The 23,858-nt window shown below is 60.4% G+C and overlaps 1 protein-coding gene across 3 annotated transcripts; it reads left to right on the forward strand.

The window, feature by feature from the left end:
• Positions 1-617: 617 nt before the first annotated feature.
• On the forward strand, positions 618-23,138 carry TMEM255B (transmembrane protein 255B). 3 transcript variants are annotated; one of them, XR_001917689.1, is made up of 10 exons: positions 618-785; positions 7,305-7,444; positions 10,370-10,432; positions 16,256-16,345; positions 16,716-16,796; positions 17,873-17,958; positions 18,388-18,547; positions 20,007-20,150; positions 20,855-21,233; positions 22,726-22,766. XR_001917689.1 is itself a non-coding variant. In XM_018044983.1 (9 exons), the coding sequence occupies exons 1-9, from the start codon at positions 731-733 to the stop codon at positions 22,870-22,872; spliced, it is 966 nt and encodes a 321-aa protein (XP_017900472.1). In that variant the 5' UTR covers positions 618-730; the 3' UTR covers positions 22,873-23,138. The 3 variants fall into 3 exon arrangements, 2 of the variants coding, with proteins under 2 accessions (XP_017900472.1, XP_017900473.1); XM_018044983.1 differs by lacking the exon at positions 20,855-21,233 and having other exon boundaries at positions 22,726-23,138; XM_018044984.1 differs by lacking the exons at positions 618-785; positions 7,305-7,444; positions 20,855-21,233 and adding an exon at positions 10,034-10,125 and having other exon boundaries at positions 22,726-23,138.
• Positions 23,139-23,858: the final 720 nt, after the last annotated feature.

Below are 23,858 nucleotides of genomic sequence, written 5' to 3' on the forward strand. Positions count from 1 at the left end.
TGGGCTTAGAACCACAGGTCTTGGTCACGTCCATAAGCAGGAATTGCTGGCTTCTAAAGAATCTGCCTGCCCAAGCAAAGAACTCAGGAAGGAGTCGCAGGTTCAATCCCCGGGTCAGGAAGACCCCTGGAGGAGGAAATGGCAGCCCCCTCCAGTTTTGTTGCCTGGAGACTCCCATGGACAGAGGAGCCTGGCAGGCGCAGTCCATGGGGTCTCAGAAGGGTTGGGCGTGACTCAGCGACTGAGCGCAGCGCAGCAGAGCGGACAGGGACCCACCTTCCTTTCCAAACAGCGGTGTCACTGTGGCCACGCCAGGGAGCTCCCTTCCCGCAGATTCTCAGCGTTACCTACCGTCCCACCTCTAAGGGTCTGCCCATGACCAGGCCGGGGGTTGGGGGGGTGGGGTGGAGGCGGGGCGCGGGCGGGGCGGGGCGCAGGTGAGGGGCGGGGCGAGGGCAGGGGCGGGAGAGGGGCGGGGCGAGGGCAGGGGTGGGAGAGGGGCGGGGCGAGGGCAGGGGTGGGAGGGGGCGGGGCGAGGGCAGGGGTGGGAGAGGGGCGGGGCGAGGGCAGGGGTGGGGAGGGGCGGGGCGGGGCGAAGGTGAGGGGCGGGGCGCGGCGCGGGCGGGGCGCGGCGGCCGCTCGGAGCGGACCTAAAGGCCGGCGCTCGCGGCTGGTACTCGCGGCCCCGCGTCCCACGGTCGCTGTCGCGGCAGCGGGAGAGCAGCCCGGGATGCACCCGCTCCCGCCGCCGGTGCCCGGGCCCCTGGCCCTGCTGGACACGACAGGTGAGCGCGCAGGTGAGCCGGGCTCCGGTTCTCCGGTGCCCGAGCTCCCACGGGCCCCTCCCAGCTCTTTCCTGAGGGTCCCGACTGCGCGGGCCTCTGCCGTCTCTGCTCCACCGTCTGCTACTGCAGACAGTCAACCACGACCCGCACAAGCCGGACTCTGCGTTCATTCTTCCACCCAGCTTCAGTCTCCAGCGTTTTCTAGGAAAAGGTCATTCCTGGGGCCGGGTAGCTTCTTTCTCCTTGGGCTTCCCTGGGGCGGCTGGGCTCCCCGCGCCCTCTCCAGACGACTCCATAATTTCAAGGATTTCCCTCCCAGCTTGATGCAGCCAAGCCGGGCTGGGACACAGGAGGCCGGCGCCTGTATTCTCTGCCGGAGGCCGCCAGGAGGGGGCTGTTTTCTCGACGGGGAGGCGGGGAGACTTCCAAAGAGAAGACGCTCTGGGACGGGCGCAGAGATGCCTGGGTCCTGAAGGGCTTCACGGACCATCCAGTAGGAAATGCAGGTTTAAACTCCCAGCCCTGGAAAGTCTTTTTAAAAACCATATTAGTGATGTCACTTGATTTTTAAATGATTACCGAGGAATCAGGAGTCTTTCTAAAAGAAACAGTTCTGTGACCAACACTCTCTAAAACCAAATGCAAACAGTTACTGATTATAACAGATAGTTGTTATTATAGTCATTAACTATTTATGGTTATTGCCATTATTATATTAGAATGACTTGATTTAAAAATAGCATTTTAGATTTTTCTTCTGAGGAGGAACTTTAAAAAATGCTAAGAGTTCGTTTTTTACTTAAAAATACTAAATATTAGCGTGGCTGGGATGGGATTATGGGTGTTTTCTGCCGTACGTTTCTGCGTTCACACCCTTGGGGGTGTGTTTTGTGTAAAAGTGGAATAAAAGGGAAATTGTTGGCTGAGGGCATGTCGCTGTGTCCTGGTCCATTTCCCTGGAACAGTTGCTTTGTCCCCACGGCCGCTGTTAAGAGTAGATGATTAAACAAGCTCCTTCTTTCTGGGCGGCCTGGGCCCTGCCCGCCGGGAGGGGTTGGCTAGGTGTCTGCGCGCCCCCCACCGTTGTGAGGCACCCTCCCAGCTCCACTCAGGGAAGAAGGTGCAGAGGGCGGGACAGTGACTGGCTCCACTCTGTCCTTGCGCCTGGTCGCTGAGCCACTGAGGCTGGGAGGGGAGGCTGGGAGGGGAGACTGGGTGGGGTGGCTGGAAGGAGGCTCCGAGGGGAGGCTGGAAGGAGAGGCTGGGAGGGGAGGCTGGGAGGAGGCTGGGAGGAGAGGCTGGGAGGAGGCTGGGAGGGGAGGCTGGGAGGAGGCTGGGAGGGGAGGCTGGGAGGAGAGGCTGGGAGGAGAGGCTGGGATGGGAGGCTGGGAGGAGAGGCTGGGAGGAGGCTGGGAGGGGAGGCTGGGAGGAGAGGCTGGGAGGGGAGGCTGGGAGGAGAGGCTGGGAGGAGGCTGGGAGGGGTGGCTGGGAGGAGAGGCTGGGAGGAGAGGCTGGGAGGAGAGGCTGGGAGGGGAGGCTGGGAGGAGAGGCTGGGAGGAGGCTGGGAGGAGGCTGGGAGGGGTGGCTGGGAGGAGAGGCTGGGAGGAGGCTGGGAGGGGTGGCTGGGAGGAGGCTGGGAGGAGGTTGGGAGGGGAGGCTGGAAGGAGGCTGGGAGGGGAGACTGGGAGGGGTGGCTGGAAGGAGGCTCCAAGGGGAGGCTGGAAGGAGAGGCTGGGAGGGGAGGCTGGGAGGAGGCTGGGAGGAGGCTGGGAGGGGAGGCTGGAAGAAGAGGCTAGGAGGAGAGGCTTGGGGGGGAGGCTGGGAGGGGAGGCTGGGAGGGGTGGCTGGGAGGAGGCTGGAAGGAGGCTGGGAGGAGGCTGGGAGGGGTGGCTGAGAGGAGAGGCTGGGAGGAGGCTGGGAGGAGGCTGGGAGGAGGTTGGGGGGGGCTGGGAGGAGGCTGGGAGGGGTGGCTGGGAGGAGGCTGGGAGGAGGTTGGGAGGGGAGGCTGGGGGGAGGCTGGGAGGGGAGGCTGGGGGGAGGCTGGGAGGGGAGACTGGGAAGAGAGACTAGGAGGAGAGGCTTGGAGGGGAGGCTGGGGGGAGGCTGGGGGGAGGTTGGGAGGGGAGACTGGGAAGAGAGGCTAGGAGGAGAGGCTGGGAGGGGTGGCTGGGAGAGGTGGCTGGGAGGAGAGGCTGGGAGGAGGCTGGGGGGAGGCTGGGAGGAGAGGCTGGGAGGATGCCAGGAGGGGAGGCTGGGGGAGGCTGGGAGGGGAGACTGGGAGGGGAGGCTGGGGGGAGGCTGGGAGGACACCGGGAGGGGAGGCTGGGAGGGGAGGCTGGGGGGAGGCTGGGAGGGGAGAAGCACTGGGCTGAGCCGTCTTACTGTTAGCACCAACCGTGACCCTCTAGCTATCACGCGCATCAAATCACGTCTAGAATGCTCATTTGCACGCTCTCACCGCTCCCTGTAGCGGTGAAGGGCAGGCGAGCAGGGCGCTGCGGCTAACTCCACTTGCAGATCATTCACCCTTTCAGCATGAGGGGTACAGGTGTGGGAACCCCGTGTCAGGCAAGAGCCCCATGGCTCCTGCTCTCAGCGTCTTCCTTCTGCAGGGTCAGAGGGGTGGGGGCACGTGCAATCACTCAGCGTGTCTGGCAGCCCCGCAACAGTTCATGGAAATTGCCAGCACAGCTCTAAGCCTAATAGTTGAGATTTTAGCTGACAGTCAGGGCACAGCCTTACGGTGCTTCAGTTATAACAGTGCACATGGGAGACTCCTGCTGACGGGACAGCAAGGTTGAAGGAACAAGTCAGGGAGTCTGGTGTTTTCCTCCAGCACAGACCCCCCTCCTCTCCAAAGCCTGCCCTAAAAGTGCGCGTGTATGACGGTGGTCAGGAGCATGGCCCCCTTTCCTTCCTTGAGCTCGTTTCCTGTTGTCTGACGTTCATGTGAAGCCCCACGTGTGTGGCGCCGCGTGCAGGCTGGGACCCTGCCGTGGTGCCTCTCTTGTGCCCGTGTCACTGAAACAAGGCCGCTCAGCACCATCCCCTCCCCGTCTGCTGTCTTCCCAGACCTCACGTTCCCTCAGAAGCTACGACACAATCCCAGCAAAAGGGCTGCTCCGCCCTGTGCTGTTTAGCATGTGGTGGTTTCACAGGGAGAGTCAGACTTGGGAAAATGTGGTGAAACGGTGCAGTTAGGTTGAAGATGTTTCCAGGAAGCTTCACATGGTCCCGAAGGAGACGCCTTTGACGAAGCCTGTCAGGACATCACTAACGGACTTGACGAGGCCCCAGAGAAACCATTCACCTGGTGGCTGCCCTCCAGTCCCCACTCATGCAGCTTCCTAAAGGGGCCAATCAAAGCGGAGCTGAGAGCCTTTGGAACCAGAGTGTCGTCGCAGGGAGGCGAGGGGGTCAGCCAGACGGGCTCACGAGCTAAGAGACCAGGTCCGACAGTCAGACTGGCGGTGTGAAGCAGGCACTGAGGTGTCAGGTAGTTATTTTGAGCATAATGAACATATAATGCATTAAAACAGTAAAAATAGCAAAGCCCTCTGAGAAGGAGGGCTTTTGATAATTTCGTCAAACACTTAGTCCCATAAAATTTCATTTCTGGCATCTTCCTGCTCCCAAAACACGCTTTACAACTGAGATTGGTCTGGGCCCTCGGGGAGAGGGGTTGAGGACGAGCATTGCCCAGGACACAGCGTGGCCGTGGGCTCCCCCGTGGGGCTTGGGGCTGGGCAGAGTGGCCGGTGTGTAGGAGAGGGGAGCCCCGGGCCAGGTGGGCAGGGCGGAGGCTAGAGGGCGCCTCCGGCTGCTGGGCGGCCCGTGTTGCTAGTGTGATAGCTGCGTCAGTGTCCAAGGTAACAGCTTCGTTAACTTTCCAAACCGTAGATGTGTCTCCAGCTTTTGCGTCCTTTCTTTCAGCGTACCTGCCATGCCAAAGTCGATCGCCCAGGACAGGATGGCGCCTGCGGGGCTGCGGCTTTCTTTCCCTCGCTCACGCGTTGTTGGAGTGGTCTTGCCTTTCCATGGTCTCTTCCCCTCACAAGACACCCCGGATCAGTCGCAACCGCTGACCTTTCGGTTTCCGGGGGAACCCAGCTTGTACCTGAATCCTTGGTTTCTGGCTTTAAATGTGCAAGGAAAACTAAGTGATTGCTTCCGCATGCTTGTGACTCTACCAGGAAAATTCAGGAATAGCAGCGAGTGAGGGAAAAGCCCTCCGCGGGGACCCCCGGGCCCGCTGGGTCCCAAAGGTGTGAATTGTCCGCTCACACCTGGGCTGTGCAGCCTGTGGGCTCTCCTCTCACTGGTTCCCCCTCAACAGGTCTTACATATTTGCAATAAAGACTATCAGAAAATAGCAGTGAAGGGTGGAGGGCCTCTGGGATGAGGTGACCTTCCAGAGAGCTTCGCCCCAGCCAGGCCAGTGGGTAGAGCAGTGTTCCCAGGCTGACCAAGCGATTCTGAGTCAGCACGTTGACTCAGGTTTTGGGTAATTTATATCTGAGTACGTGACAATCTGATTTTGGGTGGCATGGCCTTGGCCTGCTGTTCGGCTTTGCTGATGGGACTGCAGACAGCATGTAAATCTTCAGGTGCACAGTCCAGAGCAGCAGAGGCGGGTGAGTGCTGCTGGCGGGGACCGGGGTCATCTGAGGTGGTATATATGTATGCCGCTCATGTCCACCTCTGTGTGACCCCAGGGACTGTAGCCCGCTAGGCCCTTCTGTCCGTGGGGTGGTCCAGATCTGAGATGGTGGTTGTGGTCGAGTGCACAGCTGCCTCCCCAGTGAACACACGTACAAACCCACATCAATTTTGAAAAGGTTGGTGTGGGAAGAAGCACCATGCTTTTCTTTCATCCCATTTTGTTCTGGAGTCACAGGGATCAAGACAGCTAACTCTGCAACAGACTGGGTTCCGTGTGGGTCTCTCACTGGCCCTGTGCCTGGCTGTCTTTTCCTCTGTTGTGTGGTTGTTGATGACCACGTAGGGACAGGAGCAACTGAGATTTGATTACGGTAATAATGACTAGTATTACAATTATGGTTATTGGAAACAAGACTTCTTGCCTTCCCCGAGACGCGTGTGGGGAAGGTGGTTCCACACGACACCCGGAAGTCCAGGCTTGGGGGAGGGAGGTGCCAGTGATGGCAGGGCTCCTTGCTTGCTCTCTAGAGCTCTGTGACTGCAGATGCCAGGGCATCCACAGCAGGGCCTTGCAGCCTGGAGGTGTGATTCTGTCGCCTAAGCAGAGTTCAGAGGTGGCTGAGCCAGGCCTGTCTGTCTGCCCTGCCTCTCTCTGGGTGCAACGTCCCTTGCCGAGGTTTCCTCACAGAGCAAAGTGGCTGCAGGGGCTCCGTCTCTGTGCTCACACTCCACGCTGTGGGAAGGATGGAGGGGGAAAGGCCGAGGCAATGGTTCCTTTAAGAGATTTCCCGTAGGTTCCAGCTGACACGCTTGTTGAGAGGGAGGCTGTTTGCTGAGGATGTAATCACCCAGCAGCAGGGGCTGGGAAATGCCACCTCTCAGCTGGCCCGTTTCCACGCCCAGCAATGGGCCCCGCTGACAAGGGGAGAGGGAGGCGGGTGTGCAGGTGGGCGGTGGCGAGCTCCGCACACTTTTATACTTTCTGCGCCTCCCATTCGATGTCTTGCGAGTTTGGCGCTGAGCTGAGACCTAGAGGTGGGCCAGCGAGAGAGACTGGCTCGGGGTGGAGCCCGGGACCAGGGTGCCCTCACAGAGCAGCGTGGATTCATGGGCGGCCCAGAGGGGCGGGCACCCTCGCTGTGCCCAGCCTGCATGGCCTGGTCCAGGCGGGGTGCACAGGTCTTCCCACCAGCCTTGGAGCTGGACTGGGGTCCAGGCCTGGGGAGCACCAGGCCCCTGCTCGAGTGGCTGCCTGGCTGTTGCCGTGGGCTGGGGCCGGGGTGGAGGGCTGGGGGACTTGAGACCTGGGGAGGGCTCGGCCAGCCTGATGTTTACTGAGAACTCGCTGTGTGCAGGCGCCGTCCTAGGCAAGAGGGGGGGTGTCGGAGCAAGGCAGAGCCCCCCGCCCTCGGGGGCCCATTGTCTGGGGGACAGCATCAGGGAAGTGGACACAGAACGTGTGGATGGTGGCCGTGTCTTGAGACACTCTGGGTGCAGCGGGGGCCCGGGGGAGGGTGGCCGGGCTCCCCTTCTCACTGCAGGTGGTCTGACGGAGGCCCAGGGGAGGGTGGCTGTGCAGGAGGACCAGTGGGGTCTGTGCCGTCACCAGGTGACAGCGAGGAAGCGGGCGAGACCTCAGGCTGGGCACAGGAGGGGCCGGCGAGCCGTCCCGCTCTCAGAACTGGGGCGGGGAGGGTGGAGGCAGACACCCGCGGTCCCCGGGGAGCGCGCCCCAGGCCCTGCCCGTGAGCAGAGGGCTGCTGGCAGGAGCCGTGGCTGCTGGGACGCCTGCGCGGTGCCGGGACCCTCCCCGAGCCCAGCACCTTACCCCCCGGCTCCTGTGTCCTCCCCCGGCAGGCTTTGTGAGAAGAAAGAAGACGGCCCTGTGGTTTGTGGGGGCTCTGCTGGTGGTGTCCGCCTCCATCCTGACCGTCGGCCTGGCCGCGACCACGAGGACTGAGAACGTGACCGTGGGCGGCTACTATCCCGGCATCATCGTGAGTGTCGGGTCCCTGGGGGGCGGGTCTGGGGGCCCAGATGGAGTTCCGTGTGGTGCTGACATGCGCCACCCCAGCCCCGCAGCGGTGGAAGTTTAGGGGGTTGCCTGCATCGTCAGATGGCCCCGTGGGGTGTAGGGTCCTGAGAAGTGGGGAGGGAAAGAAGCCGGAGGCAAGGAGTGTGACAGGCCCTCCCCAGGGTCCCCAGAGGGAGCCAGCCCTCTCGGACATGGGACTTGGACTTTAAAAGAGGCCACGAAGCCTGGATGGAGGTACGCTAGCACGGCCGCATGGGAGCAGCAGGAAAATGAGCTGATGCAGTCCGCATCTCTACCTCTGGGTAGTGACCCCCCGCGGCAAAGTCACAGCCTAGCCAGACCTGGCAACAGCAGCCCCCAAATCCGAGATCTTCAAGGCTCTGAACTGTGAGGTCGTGTCCGCTGTTGGCAGTAAAGTTTGCTCCCGGCGCTGGCGCTCAGGGAGCGTCGTGACCTTGCCCTTTATCAGACACGACACCCGGGGTGGAGTCTCACAGTGATGAACAGAGATCGTAAAAATGGAGCTTCTTTAATTCCTCACTCAGAGTGTTATCCAGACGCGTAATGAGGCCGATGACATTTTAGCCAGGATGAGAATGTTTTGCAGCGCCCTCGTTTCATCTTTGCCGTCTTCGTTTCTGTGCTTTCTGCGGTATAAATCTGCGTTCCCTGTGTGCCCTTTATGAGTGACCCCCCACGAGCAGTGTCTGTGCCTGTGCGGAGGATGGTGTTCTCGGTGAAACCCCTCGAGAATCTGGCTTCCTGGCATGTGTCCTGGACGGGGCGGGGTGTGGCTGGGGCTGGCGGCTGTGAGGATGTGCCCTCCAGGTGACCTGCAGAGCGTCAGATCGGCCTTTTCCAAGCTTCGGTGGCTCGGGATCTCACCTTGAGGTCACCTTCAGAACGTCCCGGGTGTGTTCAGAGCCTCGCTGTGCAGAGAACCTGCCTCCTGGGCAACGACCGGGGCAGAACTAGCTTCAGCTGGATGTTTTGAAAGCAAACGTGGACACGACAGATGAGCTTTGCTCAAGGCAAATGAGGATGAAAGTCACTTCTGGGGACACACAGCTCCAACCCTGTAGTGAAGGGTGTGTCTCAAGCAGAAATTGGGCGAGAGGGTGCAAACACCTCAACGTTTTGGAAAGAGGACTTTTTTTTTCAAATCCGAAAACATGGAACTTAAGGCAACAACAGACATATTTCAATTCATTTATCTTGGAGGGGATTTTGCTCTCTCGGATGGTGGAGCGGGACTGCAATATTTGGAAGAAAATGCTTGTCTTTCCTTACTCCTTGAGAACTTTTAAATTACTGCCGAAAACTGCATCTGTGCGTTCACGTCTGTCTCATGGATGTCCTCACAGAGAAGACATTCACGGACACAGGCAGGTCTGACGTTCATGCATTAAATTTGGTGCCATGGCCTTAGAGACGCCCCAGCCCTGCTGGCCACCCCTGCCGGCTCCTCACGGTCACTCGGAAGCCAGCGGGTGGGCAGAGCCACGGGCACCGTCCGGCGGGCTCCAGAGCCGGGGCTCAGGCCGGCCTGTGTGTCTGTGAGGGGCTTGTCTCCCCCTGCGCTGAGCAGCACCCCTGGCGTTGCTGGAACTCCACTCCTCAGAAACTGAGACATTCCCTCTGGGGTGGGCATGGTGGGATGAGGCTGTCTGCACCCCTGGGCGCCAAGACGTGCACAGCCCAGGGGTTTCCCCGCTGCACCCGCGTCCTGTCCCGGGCGAAGAGCCAAGGCCGGGGGCCAAGTGGACGGTCCCCGGAGTTACCTGTCCGCCTGCTCAGCTGAGTGACGGGTGTCAGCCTGTCTGTCTGGAGCAGCCTTGGTTCCGGCTTCCTGATCCTCCCCAGCGGGTCAGCCGTCCTCCTCCAATGGCCCAGGAGAAACCCTGGGACCGGCCTCTCTCTGACCCCCTGGCGCAGAGGGCGGGTCCCCGTGAAGATGTTCTCCATGTTGGGATGGGGGCCCGTGACGCTCTTTTCCCAGAATCAGTTCAGCTGATGTGTTGTTCACATCATTCAGTGTTCAGCTCAGTGATACGTTCAGCTCAGGCGTGTCCGCCTCTTTACGACCCCGTGGACTGCAGCACGTCAGGCATCCCTGTCTTTCACTGTCTCTCAGAGTTTGCTCAAACTGATGTCCACTGAGTCAGTGATGCCCTCCAACCATCTCTTTCTCTGTCGTCCCCTTCTCCTCCTGCCCCCAATCGCTCCCAGCATCAGGGTCTTTTCCAATGAGTCAACTCTTCGCATGAGGTGGCCAAAGTTTCAGCTTCAGCATCAGTCCTTCCAGTGAACACCCAGGACTGATCTCCTTTAGGATGGACTGGTTGGATCTCCTTGCAGTCCAAGGGACTCTCAAGAGTCTTCTCCAACACCACAGTTCAGAGCATCAATTCTTCGGTGCTCAGCTTTCTTTATGGTCCAGCTCTCACATCCATACATGACCACAGGAAAAACCATAGATGGACCTTTGTCGGCAAAGTGATGTCTCTGCTTTTTAATTCGCTGTCTAGGTGGCTGATAGCTTTTCTTCCAAAGAGGAAGTGTGTTTTAATTTCATGCCTGCCATCACTGTCTGCAGTGATTTTGGAGCCCAAGAAAATGAAGTTTGTCACGGAAGGAGTTCAGGTATTGAACATAAGATGAGAACATGGTTGAGAAGAGAGATAAGAGCCCAGCAGCTTCCCTGTGATCCCCGGCTCTGACGGAGAGGCCCACCCCCGTCCCCGCCACTCGTGGTTGCAGCCGGGGCTGGGGTGGCCAGCCTGCTCGCTGACGGTGTCCTGAGGTGGGCGGCCACTGCTCCCTGTCCACTTTAGGCTGTCAGGCCTGTAACCTGAGCGCTCTCTCCCTTGTTTTCCTTTGCCGTCAGCTGGGCTTTGGATCTTTCTTAGGAATTATTGGCATCAACCTGGTGGAGAACAGAAAACAAATGGTGAGAATGTGTGTTGTTTCAAATATGGGCAGTGAGGCGCGGGGGGGCATGTTGGGGGTGTGGGGGTGGGGAATGTGGGGGGCGTGTGGGCAGTGGGTAGGGGGGAGTGTTGGGGGGAGGTTTGGGGGAGTGTTTGGGGGAGTGTTGGGGGTGTGGGGGTGGGGAGTGTGGGAGGTGTGTGGGCAGTGGGTGGGGGGGAGTGTTGGGGGGAGGTTTGGGGGAGTGTTTGGGGGAGTGTTGGGGGGGTGTGGGGATGGGGAGTGTGGGGCGGCATGTGGGCAGTGGGTGGGGGGAGTGTTGGGGGGAGTGTAAGGGGGGCGTGTGGAGGGTGTGGGGGTGTGAGGGTGGGGAGTGTGGGGGGATTGGGGGCAGTGGAGGGTGTTGGGGAGTGTTGGAGGGAGTGTGTGGGGCTACAGGGGTGGGGAGTGTGGGGGCTGGGCTGGGTGGGGTGTGGGTGGGATGTGTGGGGGCTGGGCTGGGTGGGATGTGGGCGGGCATGTCCCCCTCACAGCTCTGGCTGTAAGTGTCCCTAGGAAAGCCTCGCTCCAACCCAGCACCCCAGAATCAGCCCCTAGCTTTGCACTGTAAACAGAGACTCAGGCCTGAGTGGCTGCTGTTCACATCCTCGTCTAAGGGAGCCCCACCCCCGGGATTGCGAATTATGTTCCACAGCGTCATGTGGTGTCTTAGCAGCTAAGGTTGGGCACAGGAAGAAAAGCGTAGGGTTGGTCATTAGTTTAAGTCACTATGTTTAAAATTGAGGCAAAACCACACACGTATGAGCGCTTGTCCTTGAGTCAGGAGCGCTTGAGTGTTCTCCTGCCTCTGGGGTATGACAGCGCGTAGGCTCTCCCAGACTGGGGAGAGAGGGTCAGTGCAGAGCCAGGAGGACTGTGGTTCAGAGGGCTTTGCAGAGGACACGTCCACAGCTGTCTGTCTGTGGGCTGTGCACACCAGCCTTGATCGGTGCTAGACACCTGATTTCTATTGACTTCCCATTTGGAATCTGTGTTGCTGATGTGCCCCTTTGGGAAGCGGCTGTGAGAGTGCTAGTTAATCTTGCCGGTTCAGTGTGGCAGGGCTCTGTGAGGTTCAGGAGGGCTGTGCCGTTTCTGCCTCGTCGCACATCAGACAGTGCTGGTCTTTCCGCCTCTGCACGCGCTTCCGTCTTCCTGCAGCGTCACCAGTGCCGCAGGGGCTGCCCTGGGCGTCTGCAGTGTGTGAGGATGCGGGGAAGGTGACACCTCTCTGGGAAGCAGCCTGGCAGCTCCTCAGAGGGTCAGGGCGGAGCAGGGCGTGTGCTGTGGTCTCTATGCCGGCCGCTCTGGCGGGTGTGCCGGGGGCCCGTTGTGGACTTGCCTTTCCTTGATGAGTGATGTTGAGCTGCTTTTCATGCTCTGATTGGTTTTTGTACATCATTTTTTGGGAAATGTTTATTCAAGTCCTTTCCAGACACAAGTCCCTTATCTGGTAGATGACCTTCGGGGGCTCCACCCATCCTGTGGGGTGTCTTCTCACCTTCTTGACGGTGTCCTTTGAGGCATAAAAGTTTTCAGTATTCCAGTTCCAGTTCAGTCGCTCAGTTGTGTCCGACTCTTTGCAACCACATGAATCGCAGCATGCCAGGCCCCCCTGTCCATCACCAACTCCCAGAGTTCACTCAAACTCAAGTCCATCAAGTCGGTGATGCCATCCAGCCATCTCATCCTCTGTCATCCCCTTCTCCTCCTGCCCCCAATCCCTCCCAACATCAAGGTCTTTTCCAATGAGTCAATTCTTTGCATGAGGTGGCCAAAGTATTGGAGTTTCAGCTTTAGCATCAGTCCTTCCAATGAACATCCAGGACTGATCTCCTTTAGAATGGACTGGTTGGATCTCCTTGCAGTCCAAGGGACTCTCAAGAGTCTTCTCCAACACCATAGTTCAAAAGCATCAATTCTTTGGCACTCAGCTTTCTTCACAGTCCAACTCTCACATCCATCCATGACCACAGGAAAAACCATAGCCTTGACTACACGGACCATTGCTGGCAAAGTAATGTCTCTGCTTTTGAATATGCTGTCTAGGTTGGTCATAACTTTCCTTCCAAGGAGTAAGCGTCTTTTAATTTCATGGCTGCAGTCACCATCTGCAGTAATTTGGAGCCCCCCAAAATAAAGTCTGACACTGTTTCCACTGTTTCCCCATCTATTTCCCATGAAGTGATGGGACCGGATGCCATGATCTTCGTTTTCTGAATGTTGAGCTTTAAGCCAACTTTTTCACTCTCCTCTTTCACTTTCATCAAGAGGCTTTTTAGCTCCTCTTCACTTTCTGCCATAAGGGTGGTGTCATCTGCATATCTGAGGTTATTGATATTTCTCCTGGCAATCTTGATTCCAGCTTGTGTTTCTTCCAGTCCAGCGTTTCTCATGATGTACTCTGCATAGAAGTTAAATAAGCAGGGTGACAATATACAGCCTTGACGTACTCCTTTTCCTATTTGGAACCAGTCTGTTGTTCCATGTCCAGTTCTAACTGTTGTTTCCTGACTTGCATATAGGTTTCTCAAGACGCAGGCCAGGTGGTCTGGTATTCCCATCTCTTTCAGAATTTTCCACAGTTTATTGTGATCCACACAGTCAAAGGCTTTGGCATAGTCAATAAAGCAGAAATAGATGTTTTTCTGGAACTCTCTTGCTTTTTCGATGATCCCGTGGATGTTGGCAATTTGATCTCTGGTTCCTCTGCCTTTTCTAAATCCAGCTTGAACATCTAGAATTTCACGGTTCATGTATTGCTGAAGCCTGGCTTGGAGAATTTTGAGCATGACTTTACTAGCGTGTGAGATGAGTGCAATTGTGCAGTAGTTTGAGCATTCTTTGGCATTGCCTTTCTTTGGGATTGGAATGAAAAATGACCTTTTCCAGTCCTGTTTCAGTATTAATGAAGTCCATTTAACCTTCTTTTTCTTTTGTTGCTTATGTTTTGGTGGCATTTCTAAGAATCTCGTGCCAATTCCAAGGTCGTTAAGATTACCCAAGGTCTAGGAGTTTTATCACTTACGTTTAAGTCTGGTCTGAGCATGTCTGTGTAGTCGCTTCAGGCATGTCTGACTCTGTGTGACCCCATGGACTGTAGTCCACAAGGCTCCTCTGTCTGTGGCATTCTCCAGGTAAGAATACTGGAGTGGGTTGCCATACCCTCCTCCAGGGGGTCTTCCCCATCCAGGGGTCAAACCTGCCTCACTTACGTCTCCTGCCTTGCAGGCAGACTCTCTACCCCTGAGAGCGGATTTTGTGTACAGCATGGGACGGGCCCACGCTCCAGCTTCTGCCTGAGGCCTGTGGTCATTCTCCTTTCCAGTGCGTGCATTCACAGCCCTCGCTCTCCCGGGTCCTGGCTGGGCTGCGTCCCCTCTCACCTGGACCCTGTTGTTGGGGCGAAGCACCCCGTCTCCACCCAGCTCTGGGCAGCCCTCTTCATATCACAACCTTATCTGCTTGGTATTTGCATTTTAAAATCACCTGCCCTTGTTGAAATGTAGACGGTGGGCCCGGCAGAGATTCGAAGATAACCTTCTAGCTACTGAGTAACAGCTGTCCCTCTCCTAGGAGAAGAGACCCCCCCCCCCCGCCCCCGGACAGGGAGGTGCGTTCACAACATAACCCAGAGCGTCCTGTGGTTGCCAGGGCAACAGACACATCCTCTCTGCAACATCTGGGGGGGCTGGCCGCCCTCACACAGGAGAGGCACCTGCTGGGGGGTGAGCGGTCCTTTTGCTAATGTTAAACCACTAGCAGCTGGGGGGGGCCACGAGGCCTGGGAAGGACGAGGCGCTGGGATGGAGCCCAGGACACGCAGGTCTCGGCTAAGAGGACGCTCTCCTAACGCTTGTCCTGACAGGTTTCCTATTTCTAGCCAAGGGCTTGGAGGAGAGGACTTCCAGTGTCTTTCCCAGCACCGGCGCCTGGACCCTGGGTTCTCGGGCAATTCCACGCGTGCAGTTGTCCCCGAGCCGTTTATCAGACTTGTGATCCTGCTAGCACTGACTTCTAACGTTTCCTGAAGGTTGATGAGGACGTTCAGGTCGTGGGGACTTGTGCAAACTGAGTCAGACCATGTTTACACATCTGGGGCAGGCAGGCAGCCCTGCGTGCCAGGGTACTTTGGAACTCGTGTGCTTCCTGTGAAGCCTGGAGGCAGTTGGGTGGAGGTGTGGTGTGAAGGTCTTTCGGCCGAGACTGCAGGTCGGAGCTAGCTGTCAGTCAGGATGAGGAGCGTGGGTCTCTGAGGTCGTCAGGTGGTACCCGAAGGCCTCACCGGGGCAGCGGGCCTGATGATGGCTCTGCTCACCCATCCACTCTTGGCGAGACCGGCAGGGCCCCTGGCCTGGGGCTGGCACTCAGCTCGGGCACACAGGCTGAGCAGACACCCACTCCCAAGAGGGCCCAGGGATGGCTGCACGCAGACCCGCTGGCCCAGCAGAGCCACCTCCAGGGACAGCTCCGCTGCTTGGGGACGCCGCAGGGCCCTGGGGGGAGGCAAGGGGTGGCAGCGCCCCCCAGGAGGCTGTGTGCCTGTCCGCTGGAGCAGGCTTGCTGGCCAGGTGTTGGGCAGACCCAGTACCTGCACAGCGAGGAAGGGCCATGAGGAAGGCACCCGGCCCCCTGCCCCCTGGGACAGCCCCGTGGGCCCCTGCCCCCTGGGACAGCCCCGTGGGCCCCCTGCCCCCTGGGACAGCCCCAGGGCTGAGCGGGCCGCCTCTGGCCACGTTCTCGAAGCTGAAGATGAGCTGCCCTGTGAATGAGTGTTGTACTCTACTTGGCAGCTTGTTTTACAGAAGTCTGGGTGAAAGTTCCGGTCACTTTGCACACTTCCCAGGATGGAGAACTTGCCCTCGTGTTGCGGATTGCTTGGCTCTGGGAGGGGTCCTGGTGCAGGGCTGACACCAGCAACTCTAACAGGAGGGCACACAGGAGCTCTCCACTGCTGCTATTTGTTTTCATAAACCTGAAATCGTTTCACAAGAAATCTCGAAAAAAATGTTAAAGAGGTGGCCGATCTGAGACATGAAGACAGGTTCTCAGCCTCGCGAATGACAGAAACGTGGGGAGCGACAGTGAGGCTTGTCCGCTGTCAGGTCGGAGGAGGCACGTGGCGGAAGTGGGCAGCGTCCTTGGGGACATCAGGGGCGCGCGTCAGGCTGTGAGGGGGAGGGCCCACTCGTTCCCTGGGTTCTGGCATGCAGAGATGCCGCTGTGTCCCTTGGCACCTGTGGCCCCCGTCCTGCAGAAACGCTTGCGTCTGAGCCCAGGCTTTTCTGTGGAGCGCGATTAGGGTCTTGGGAGCAGAGTTTGCTATAGTCAGGAACGGCCGGGCTCTGGGGGGCCCTGACTCATCCACGAGGCTGTGCGGTGGGGCGACAGCTCCTGTGTACCTGCACCCCTGTGCCCCGTGAAACAAGCAAGTGGCCGGGTAGGCCTTGCTGAGGTGGGGCACCCCAGCCAGCGTGGTGGGTCTCCAGCAGCCATGGTGGGAGGTGAGGACCCCGCAGAGCTGCCGCAGGGTTCTGGGCGAGAGCCCTGTGGGGCTCCGGGCAAGGACCCAGGGGAGGTGCCGTGGGGTTCCAGGCAAGGACCCAGGGGAGGTGCCGTGGGGTTCCGGGTGAGGACCCAGGGGAGGTGCCGTGGGGTTCCGGGTGAGGACCCAGGGGAGGTGCCATGGGGTTCCAGGCGAGGACCCCGGGGAGGTGCCACGGGGCTCTGGAGGGACTCAGGACCTGAGCGGGGTGGGCGCTGGAAGGTTCTGCCACGCCCGAGCCGCTCCCATCTCTGCTTCCAGCTGGTGGCGGCCATCGTGTTCATCAGCTTTGGCGTGGTGGCGGCCTTCTGCTGCGCCGTCGTGGACGGCGTGTTCGCCGCTCGGCACATTGTGAGTCCTCCCCCCAGTCCTGGTTCAGGTCTCAGGTGCTGTGTGCGTTTAAGAGGTCATCAGAAGCCCAGTTTCCTCCTGGGGACCCAGCTCGGCGACCCTCGCTGTCTGCACGCCCTGGCGTTGTCCAGTTGCTGGGCTGCACCCTTCCTTTCCCCTTGTTGCCCCACCGTAGCCAGTCACCGTTAGACCCGAGTTCCCCGCCTTCTCCACAGCTCTGGGGTGAGCTGCGATGTTCCTGCCCGTCCCCCAGGGGCTCTCGCTGGCCACGGCCTCGCCCCTTTGGGCTCAGAGCCTGTGGTGACAGGTCTGAACTCACCGCGGGTGGCTGCTGATCTGCGCTGAGGCCACCCTTTCTGCTTCCCTGCAGGAGCCCAGGCCCCTCATGGCGGGCAGGTGCCAGTTCCACTCCAGCGGAGCTGGCTACCTACACGACGTCCACCAGGTGGAGGTGAGGGCCGGAGCTCATTCTCTCTCTGACCCACGGCCTGTGTCCTGGGGCCACGGCCCTGTCCTGGCCCCAGTGTCTCTGCTGAGTCTTACCACGTATCCAGCGAGGAGCGGGGCGTCCGCTGTCACCTTCACCCTGGACTCACAGTAGCCCCACATCCACTTGTCCAGTCTGTGTGGCTTTTGAGATGAGCCTTTTATTGACTAATTCGTGCTCACGTGGGCCCCAGCTAGCCGGCCGTCCCAGGCTGAGGACACAGAGCTTTCACGTCTGTTCTGGGAGCGACGGGGGTGTGGTGGCCATGTGGCCCCCACTGTCCTGCCATCTCTCATCTCACTGTCTAGTCTATGGAGACTGGTCAGTTTGGTTAAACACAGCCTCTGACGCTGTGTGCAGAGGTCAGGAAGGAGGGGCGCAGGGTGGGTGGTGGGGAGAAGGTGGGAGCAGGGGCGTGGCTGAGGCCTCGTGGCTTCTGGGGACACTTCCCGCTGCTGCCCGCCCACGTGGGACACCCCTTCTCTGAGGGCCTGGCCTGCACTCCTGGAGGGAGCTTTGGGGCCTCGTTCTGGTCAGTGGCGGCCATTGCCCGAGTCCCTGTCCTCACTCATGCACGTTCTTCCCCTCACGTCCTCCCTAGGGTCCCCAGCCTCCCTCCACAGCTGGGTGGTCTCTGTCCCACTTACTGCCCACATGGGGGTGGCTGGCTCGTGACATTGGTCGCAAAGCGCCGAGGAAGGAGGGGAGGCCTCTACGATGTGGGGACTGGCTTGGTCACACCGAGCTGCTGGGAGGTCCGGAAGGGTCTCCCACCAGGAGAGGTCCCTCCCTGGAGGCACGGGGCTGAGGCCTCTCCCTGACCTCGTCCAGCAGCAGGCGCTGGTCAACTTGGTCCGTTACCTCCCCCTGCAGGGAGGCTGCGTCGCCCACCAGCCTCTGCACCTGACCTGGCAGAAGACCAGGCGGGTCAGGAAGCATGCACTCGGGAGGTGCAGCTGCCTGGCTGGGGGCACAGTGCTGGGTGAGGGTGAGGGCGGGGCTGGGCAGGTGTGGGCACCTCGCTGCCTCTCTGCTTGCAGGTGACCTGTCACTCCCCGAGCGGTGGGTGTCTGCTGAAGGTGAAGAGTAACACTTGCTACTGCTGCGACCTCTATGACTGCCAGGGGTGAGAGGCTGCAGGGCAGGGCAGGGGGCACGGGCCCGAGGCCTGGGCAGGCGTGTTGGTGCGGTTCTCTGGGGAGGGGCTGGCGGCAGGCGCAGGACTCTGGGGTGTTTCAAAGCCGCGTGCCCTACCCCCCGCCCGAGGCTGGAGGGGTTGTTCCAGGGATTGGTCCAGCCCCTAGAGGCAAATCTCAGCTCTGTGGAGATCGCCCCCCGAAGCCTAGGACCCTGGAGTTTTGGGCCCATGCGGGACCAGTGGGGCAGTATGTCCTGCTCTGCTCAGAGGCCTGGGGCATTCCCGGGTGAAAACGGCCTCGGGGTCCGCTGCCTGCTGCGTCTCCCTGCCGAGGGCCCCGGGCCCCCGCCCCGCCCCGCCTGCCCGGCTGGGCAGCGCCTCTGCGGCTCCAGGTGATGTGTGCCCCTCGCCATGCAGTGCCCGGAGCCCCACCGTTTATCACGAGTTTGTGGGCGTTGGCGCCTGCCGGGACGCGCTCCATCTCTACTGGCTGCTCTGGGCCTCGGCTGTGCTCAACGTCCTGGGGCTGCTGCTGGGGGTCGTCACTGCTGCCATCCTGGGGGCCTTCAAGGATGCGGTGAGTGCACCTGCCCCTGCCGGGCTGGCTGCAGCCTCGGCCCTTCAGCCTGTCCTCCCTGAGGTGGGAGTGTCCTTGAGGCGTGAGCGGCCTGAGCCCGCTCAGGGACAGAGCGGGACGCGGAGCCTGGTCCCCGATGGCCTTGCCATGTGTCCCTGGCCTGAGGCCCGCGGAATTCCAGCGCCTCCGCCCCATGGGTCCGGGGCTTGGGCCTACACTTCCCCAGGCACAGGTGACTCCGTGTGCGTCCCCAAGAGCCTGCCTGAGTGTCTGGGCGGCTCTCCCCATGGCTGGCATCCTCCCCTGAGGACTGGCTTTTCCAGGCCATGTTTTCAAGCGGAGCCCACAGGGCACCTCCCACAACCGCCCCCATCCCCGGAGGTGCCGCACGTGAGGCCCCCAGTACCCGGGAGTGCCCACGACCGCCTGCAGCAGCAGCCACGCTCCCATCACCCAGCTTTAGAGAAAAGGCAGTGTGGACGCACCTCCACATGGCCCCCCGTGGCACAGACCGCAGCGCCTCCCCAGCTCAAACAGCCGGTGGGCGGCTTGTTACCACTGACCCAGAGACTGGCCATTGCCCGCATCTCTCAGCTTAGCCTGGAGCCTCTCAAGAGCTGTGACATGTTTCTGGAAGGTTTCCTGACCCCAGGCGAGTCCTGGGAGACCATGGGAGACCCCGGTGCCCCCGTAACCTCCCTTCTCCCTGGCTCCCACGCTGGGCCCTGCAGACCCCAGGCCCGGCTTCTGCTTGGTCACAAGGCTTGGCAACTAGCCGGTCCTCTTGCCCCTGGGATGGCCAGGGTCTGTGGAGCCTTCTAAGGGGGCTTCTCCTGCAGGTCAGAGTGTTCCCCTGGCAAAATCTCCCAGGACAGGGAGGTTAGCCTCGATAGGTGCTCAGTGTCTGGTTCCAGGCCCTGCGAGCCTGGTGGAGGCAGCTGGTCTGTCCCTAGGGACGGTGGTCAGCCCGATGGGCTTCCCAGAAGGGGTCCTGTGCTCACTGAGTTTGTGACAGAACCTCTGCAGCTTCCCTGGGGAATATGGCCCCCCCCCGCCCCGCCCGCAGAAAGGCCGCCGGTCACACAGGAGGCGCCTGTGTGTGAGCTGTGTGCTGGACGGCTTCCTCTCACAGACCTAGAGCTCCGGGGTGTTGGGAGAAGCAGGCAAAGTGGCTCCTTAGAATTTACACCTATGAGTGGGTGCTCTTGTAAGTGTGGTGCACCTTATGATTGAAGAATCACGTTAAATGGAGACACTTCACTTGCCACCTGAAGGTCTCCGCTGCCAGGGCCCTGGAGGCAGGTCCCAGGTGAGCTTTGATTCCATCAGAGGGAGGCCCACGGGAGGCCATGGACTGTCACCTGGGGACTCCACAGGATGATGGCTGTCTCCTGCATGACCGCTGGACGGTGCTCTCCAGAGCCAGGCTCGGCCGACACGTCTCCATCCTCTGCGGCAGGTCCCGCTGGCCCAGCTGGCCTACGGCCCGTCCACAGCGCCTCGGGTCCTCTATGACCCTGCCCAGCAGATCCTAGCCTGCTCAGGCGTCCGCCCCGGGCCCCCAGCCGTCCCAACCTGCTCGTCCTACCCGCTGCCTCTCCAGGTAGGCCGAGTGCCCCGGCTGGGGCGGGTCTCACCTCACGGGCAGCCGCCTGGGACGTGCTGCCCAGGTGGGACCCGGGGGTGGGGGGCTTGGGCTGAAGGAGTGCAGGGGTCTGTGGCTCCGCCTCCTGATCAGGTGGGGGAGGTGCAGCTGGTGTGGACCAGCAAGGGGGCGGGATGACATGGGGGGCGTCCCCAGGCCCCTCGCAGGACGTTCGACGGCCCCGGGGATGCGTTTTGGGTGTCCTTTGCTCCTTGTGGCCCTGGAGACCCAGCCAGCTGACCCTTCAGGGCCTCAGCTTTCCTAATCCCCATCTGGGTCCCCTGGAAGTTGGCTGCAGTTTCCTGGCCAGACTGACCAGGTGGGCCAGCTGCCCCCCCGTGACGTGCCAGAGTCCCCAGGTGGCGCCTGCGGGTTTCCAGCCTCCAGCCTTTCCTCACCCTCAACAGCGGCTACCACGCAGGCTTCACTCTCACACACCTCTGGAGGCCTTGGGGTGCTGTGGGAGGAGGCGTGTGGGGTGAAGCCTTGCTCATAGAGCAGCATCGCCGGACCACCCACCAGCCACCAGCGCACCCCCAGCGTGACGGCCCAAGTGCCCGCGACTGTTGTCCTGTGGCCTTGAGGGGCAGAGGGCCTCTGTTTTGAGGGGGTGGTCTTGGCACATCCTCTGGTCTGTATCGATGATGACAAGGGCCTGATAGCTTTTACCAGCAGCACGTGTAAGGGCACAGTTCCATGCACAGCAGTAATCAGACTCCAAGGAGATGCCGTGTGTGCCTCGTCAGGAGGAGGAGGACAGATGGCTGCTCCCAGCTCTGCTCCCAGCGCAGGAGGAAAGGCACTCTGCAAGTGTCCGTGCAGTCACTGGCAGTGGAAAACACTCCTGCGTCACAGAGGGAGCGAGCCGCTGTTGGGAACTGTTTTGAGCAGTTAGTCAAAAGAAAACTCACAAAAGGGAACTCACCTTCCTGACTCCCTGGGCTGCCTGATCAGGAAATGCAGGAATAAGGACCCACTGACAATCAACTCACATCCTGTAATGAAGGGCCTTGCACGCTGTCACTAAGGGCCTTACATCCAGTAAGTAAGGGTCTCGCACCCTTTACTAAAGGACTCTTTGTCTGCCCTCCTGATGGCGTCACCTGTGTGAGCAGAGCCTGGTTTGCCTCTGCGCTGTGGCCGGCTTCCTCCCTGGTTCCTGGTAGTTTCTTGTTTCCTGGCGGTTTCCTCTGCGGTTCCTGGCGGTTTCCTCTGTGGTTCCCACTGGTTTCCTCTGCGGTTGGTGTGGTTTACTCCCTGCTTCTCTCAGCGGCTCATTTCCAATGAAGAACAGAGCACGCACATGCGCAGTGGGAGCTGGGGTCCCCACAGACCTGAGAGGATGTTCTCTAGAGATTTCCTCTGTCATCCGAGGTCAGAAAGAAGTGTGAATTTGAGAGAGAGAAAGCAACAGAGGTGGGCAGGGGCCCAGGGCCCTTGGATCCTAGAGCCCCCTTAGAGGGTCTCCAGGAGGAGGGGCAGGCAGGCGGGTGCCCCCTGGCCCTGGGCTCCTGATGGGTGGAGTGCAAGGACCCACGCAGCCCCACTGCAGGCCAGAGCCTGCCTGCGCTCACTTTGTCCCGTCACAGAAGGGGTTGCTTGCTTCATTTACTTAATGTTGGTTTTAATCAGGCATTTCTAACCCTTAGAAGTTAAGAAAAAAGAGAGAAATTTAAGAGGTTTGTTGGCTGGTGGAAAAAAACTGGAAGTTTTATTTGTTTAAAAGCTGTGCCGTGCCCCAACGTTCTCTTTGTAGGATCGCTTGGCATCTAGGTGTGTTAGTGTGGGTGGTCCTGAGACGCAGAGCCAGTGGCGTGTCTGCACAGAGGAGACACACAGAAAGATGTATTTATAGATGGAAGCAGCACACGGACAGACTCACAGGGAGAGAAACGAGAGCTAGAGGAAGAGAGTCCGAAATCTGTAGGGCAGGCCGCAGGCTGGAGCCCCGGGAAGAATGGGTTTTGCAGTTTGCGTCTGAAGGCATCTGGAGGCGGGATTCCCTCTGCTCGGGGACCTCAGGCATTCCTCTTCGACTGATCGGATGAGGCCCAGCTGCAACAGACAGTGTGATCTGCTGGTCCACATGCCCATCACAGCTACAGAACACCCTGACGATGACATCTAGATGGCAGTGTGGCGCCTGGGCACTGCCCGCAGTCTAGCCAAGTTGGTGCATAAAATTAGCCATCACACACTATGGAGAACGTTGATGTTCCTGGTTTCCCTTAACATATGGAGCTTGAGTGAGCCCGGGGCCCCAGAAGAGCTGGGCAACCTTTCCCTGGGGCAGGGTTCACGTGTCCGTGCGTCCAGTGGCAGGTGGTCGACGGCCACCCTTCTGGGTGTTGAGACCAGTGTCCCGCAGGCGCAGTGGGGGCCCCCCGGGGCTGAATCAGGGCCTTCTGTGGCCCCTGGGAACTCAGCCTCATCAGGAAGCAGTCACCGCCTACGGGCCTGGGCCTGGGGGCTGAGCCCAGGTGGGCTCTGAGGGGCTCCCGCGGGCTGAGGACGCTTTTCTGTTTGATTGCAGCTGCCCGGTGGCTTCGTGGCCTCACCCGGCTCCGACCTCCCTCTGCCCGAGGACTCGCAGCCTCAGTCCAGCTCCAGCTGCTGGCACCCCATCAGCGTCCCCACCCACCTCCTCCCTGGGGAGAAGCCCCCTCCCTACACACCGTGATGCAGAGGGCGTAGATGGGAAGCAGTAGTTTGGTCTGTTCAAAGCAGCCCCCTCCCCACGGTGGCCGCCTCCTGGAGACCCTCCTGCAGGCCCTCCTGCAGACCCTCCTGCAGACCCTCCTGCAGACCCCCCCGGCTCATCTGTGCAGGAGAGGCCAGGACCGTGCGGAGGACCCCAGTGGTGAGGCCACTTCGCCCGCCCCCCCCGTGAGACCACACCCCCAGCTGAGCTAAAATTCCCGCTGGAGCAGCCGGCCTCGCCGCTTACAGAGCAGTTCTGTTTCTTTTCCGTGCTCCTCACCCGTCGTCATGCACCGTACCGAAGGGAGTGTGGCTGTGCGCGGTGAGGGCCGCTTCCCAGCAGACGTGCTGTTCTCAGGGAGGGCAGGGCGGCCACCCTCAGCGCGGCCCTCCTGGTGCGCGTCTGCCCAAGGGGAGTCCTCCCGGCTCGAGTATAAGCTCCGTCCACGGCCTGCGTAGGCCGGGGGTCCGCGTGGGCTCTGCTCCAGTGGTGTCCTGGGGTTGGGGGGCGGCGAGCTCCTGGGGCTGCGTCTGTCCGACTGTCAGCCCCCGGGGTGTCCAGCAGGGCCGGGTCTGCCTCTCGGCGGGGAGACCCCACATGGGCCCCCAGCTGCAGCGGAGGCGCCCCTGAGATGCCGGCTCTCTGCTGAGAAACCCCTGCAGGGGCCGCCTGGGAGCAGCTGTGCCCGCGGCCAGACACGCCTGGGGAAGCAGGTGAGCGCAGGCCTCGAGCTGCTGCAGACCTGAGTCCCCACTTACAGCCCGAGGAAAGGGGGCGGGGAGGAGCGGGGGCGGGGCGGGGGGGAGGGGAGGTGGCCGGGTCAGCAAGACGCGGTCTCCGGCGCCCCCTACCGGCGGGGACGCAGTTCCGTCCAGCATACCCGGTCCAGCCCCACGTTCAGGACGGTCCTTCACACGCGTCTCCCTCTTCCGAGCCTGTGGATGCGTCCCTACAGCAGGAGGGAC

The sequence above is a fragment of the Capra hircus genome, unplaced genomic scaffold (assembly GCF_001704415.2).
Source record: "Capra hircus breed San Clemente unplaced genomic scaffold, ASM170441v1, whole genome shotgun sequence".
Lineage (NCBI taxonomy): Eukaryota > Metazoa > Chordata > Mammalia > Artiodactyla > Bovidae > Capra > Capra hircus.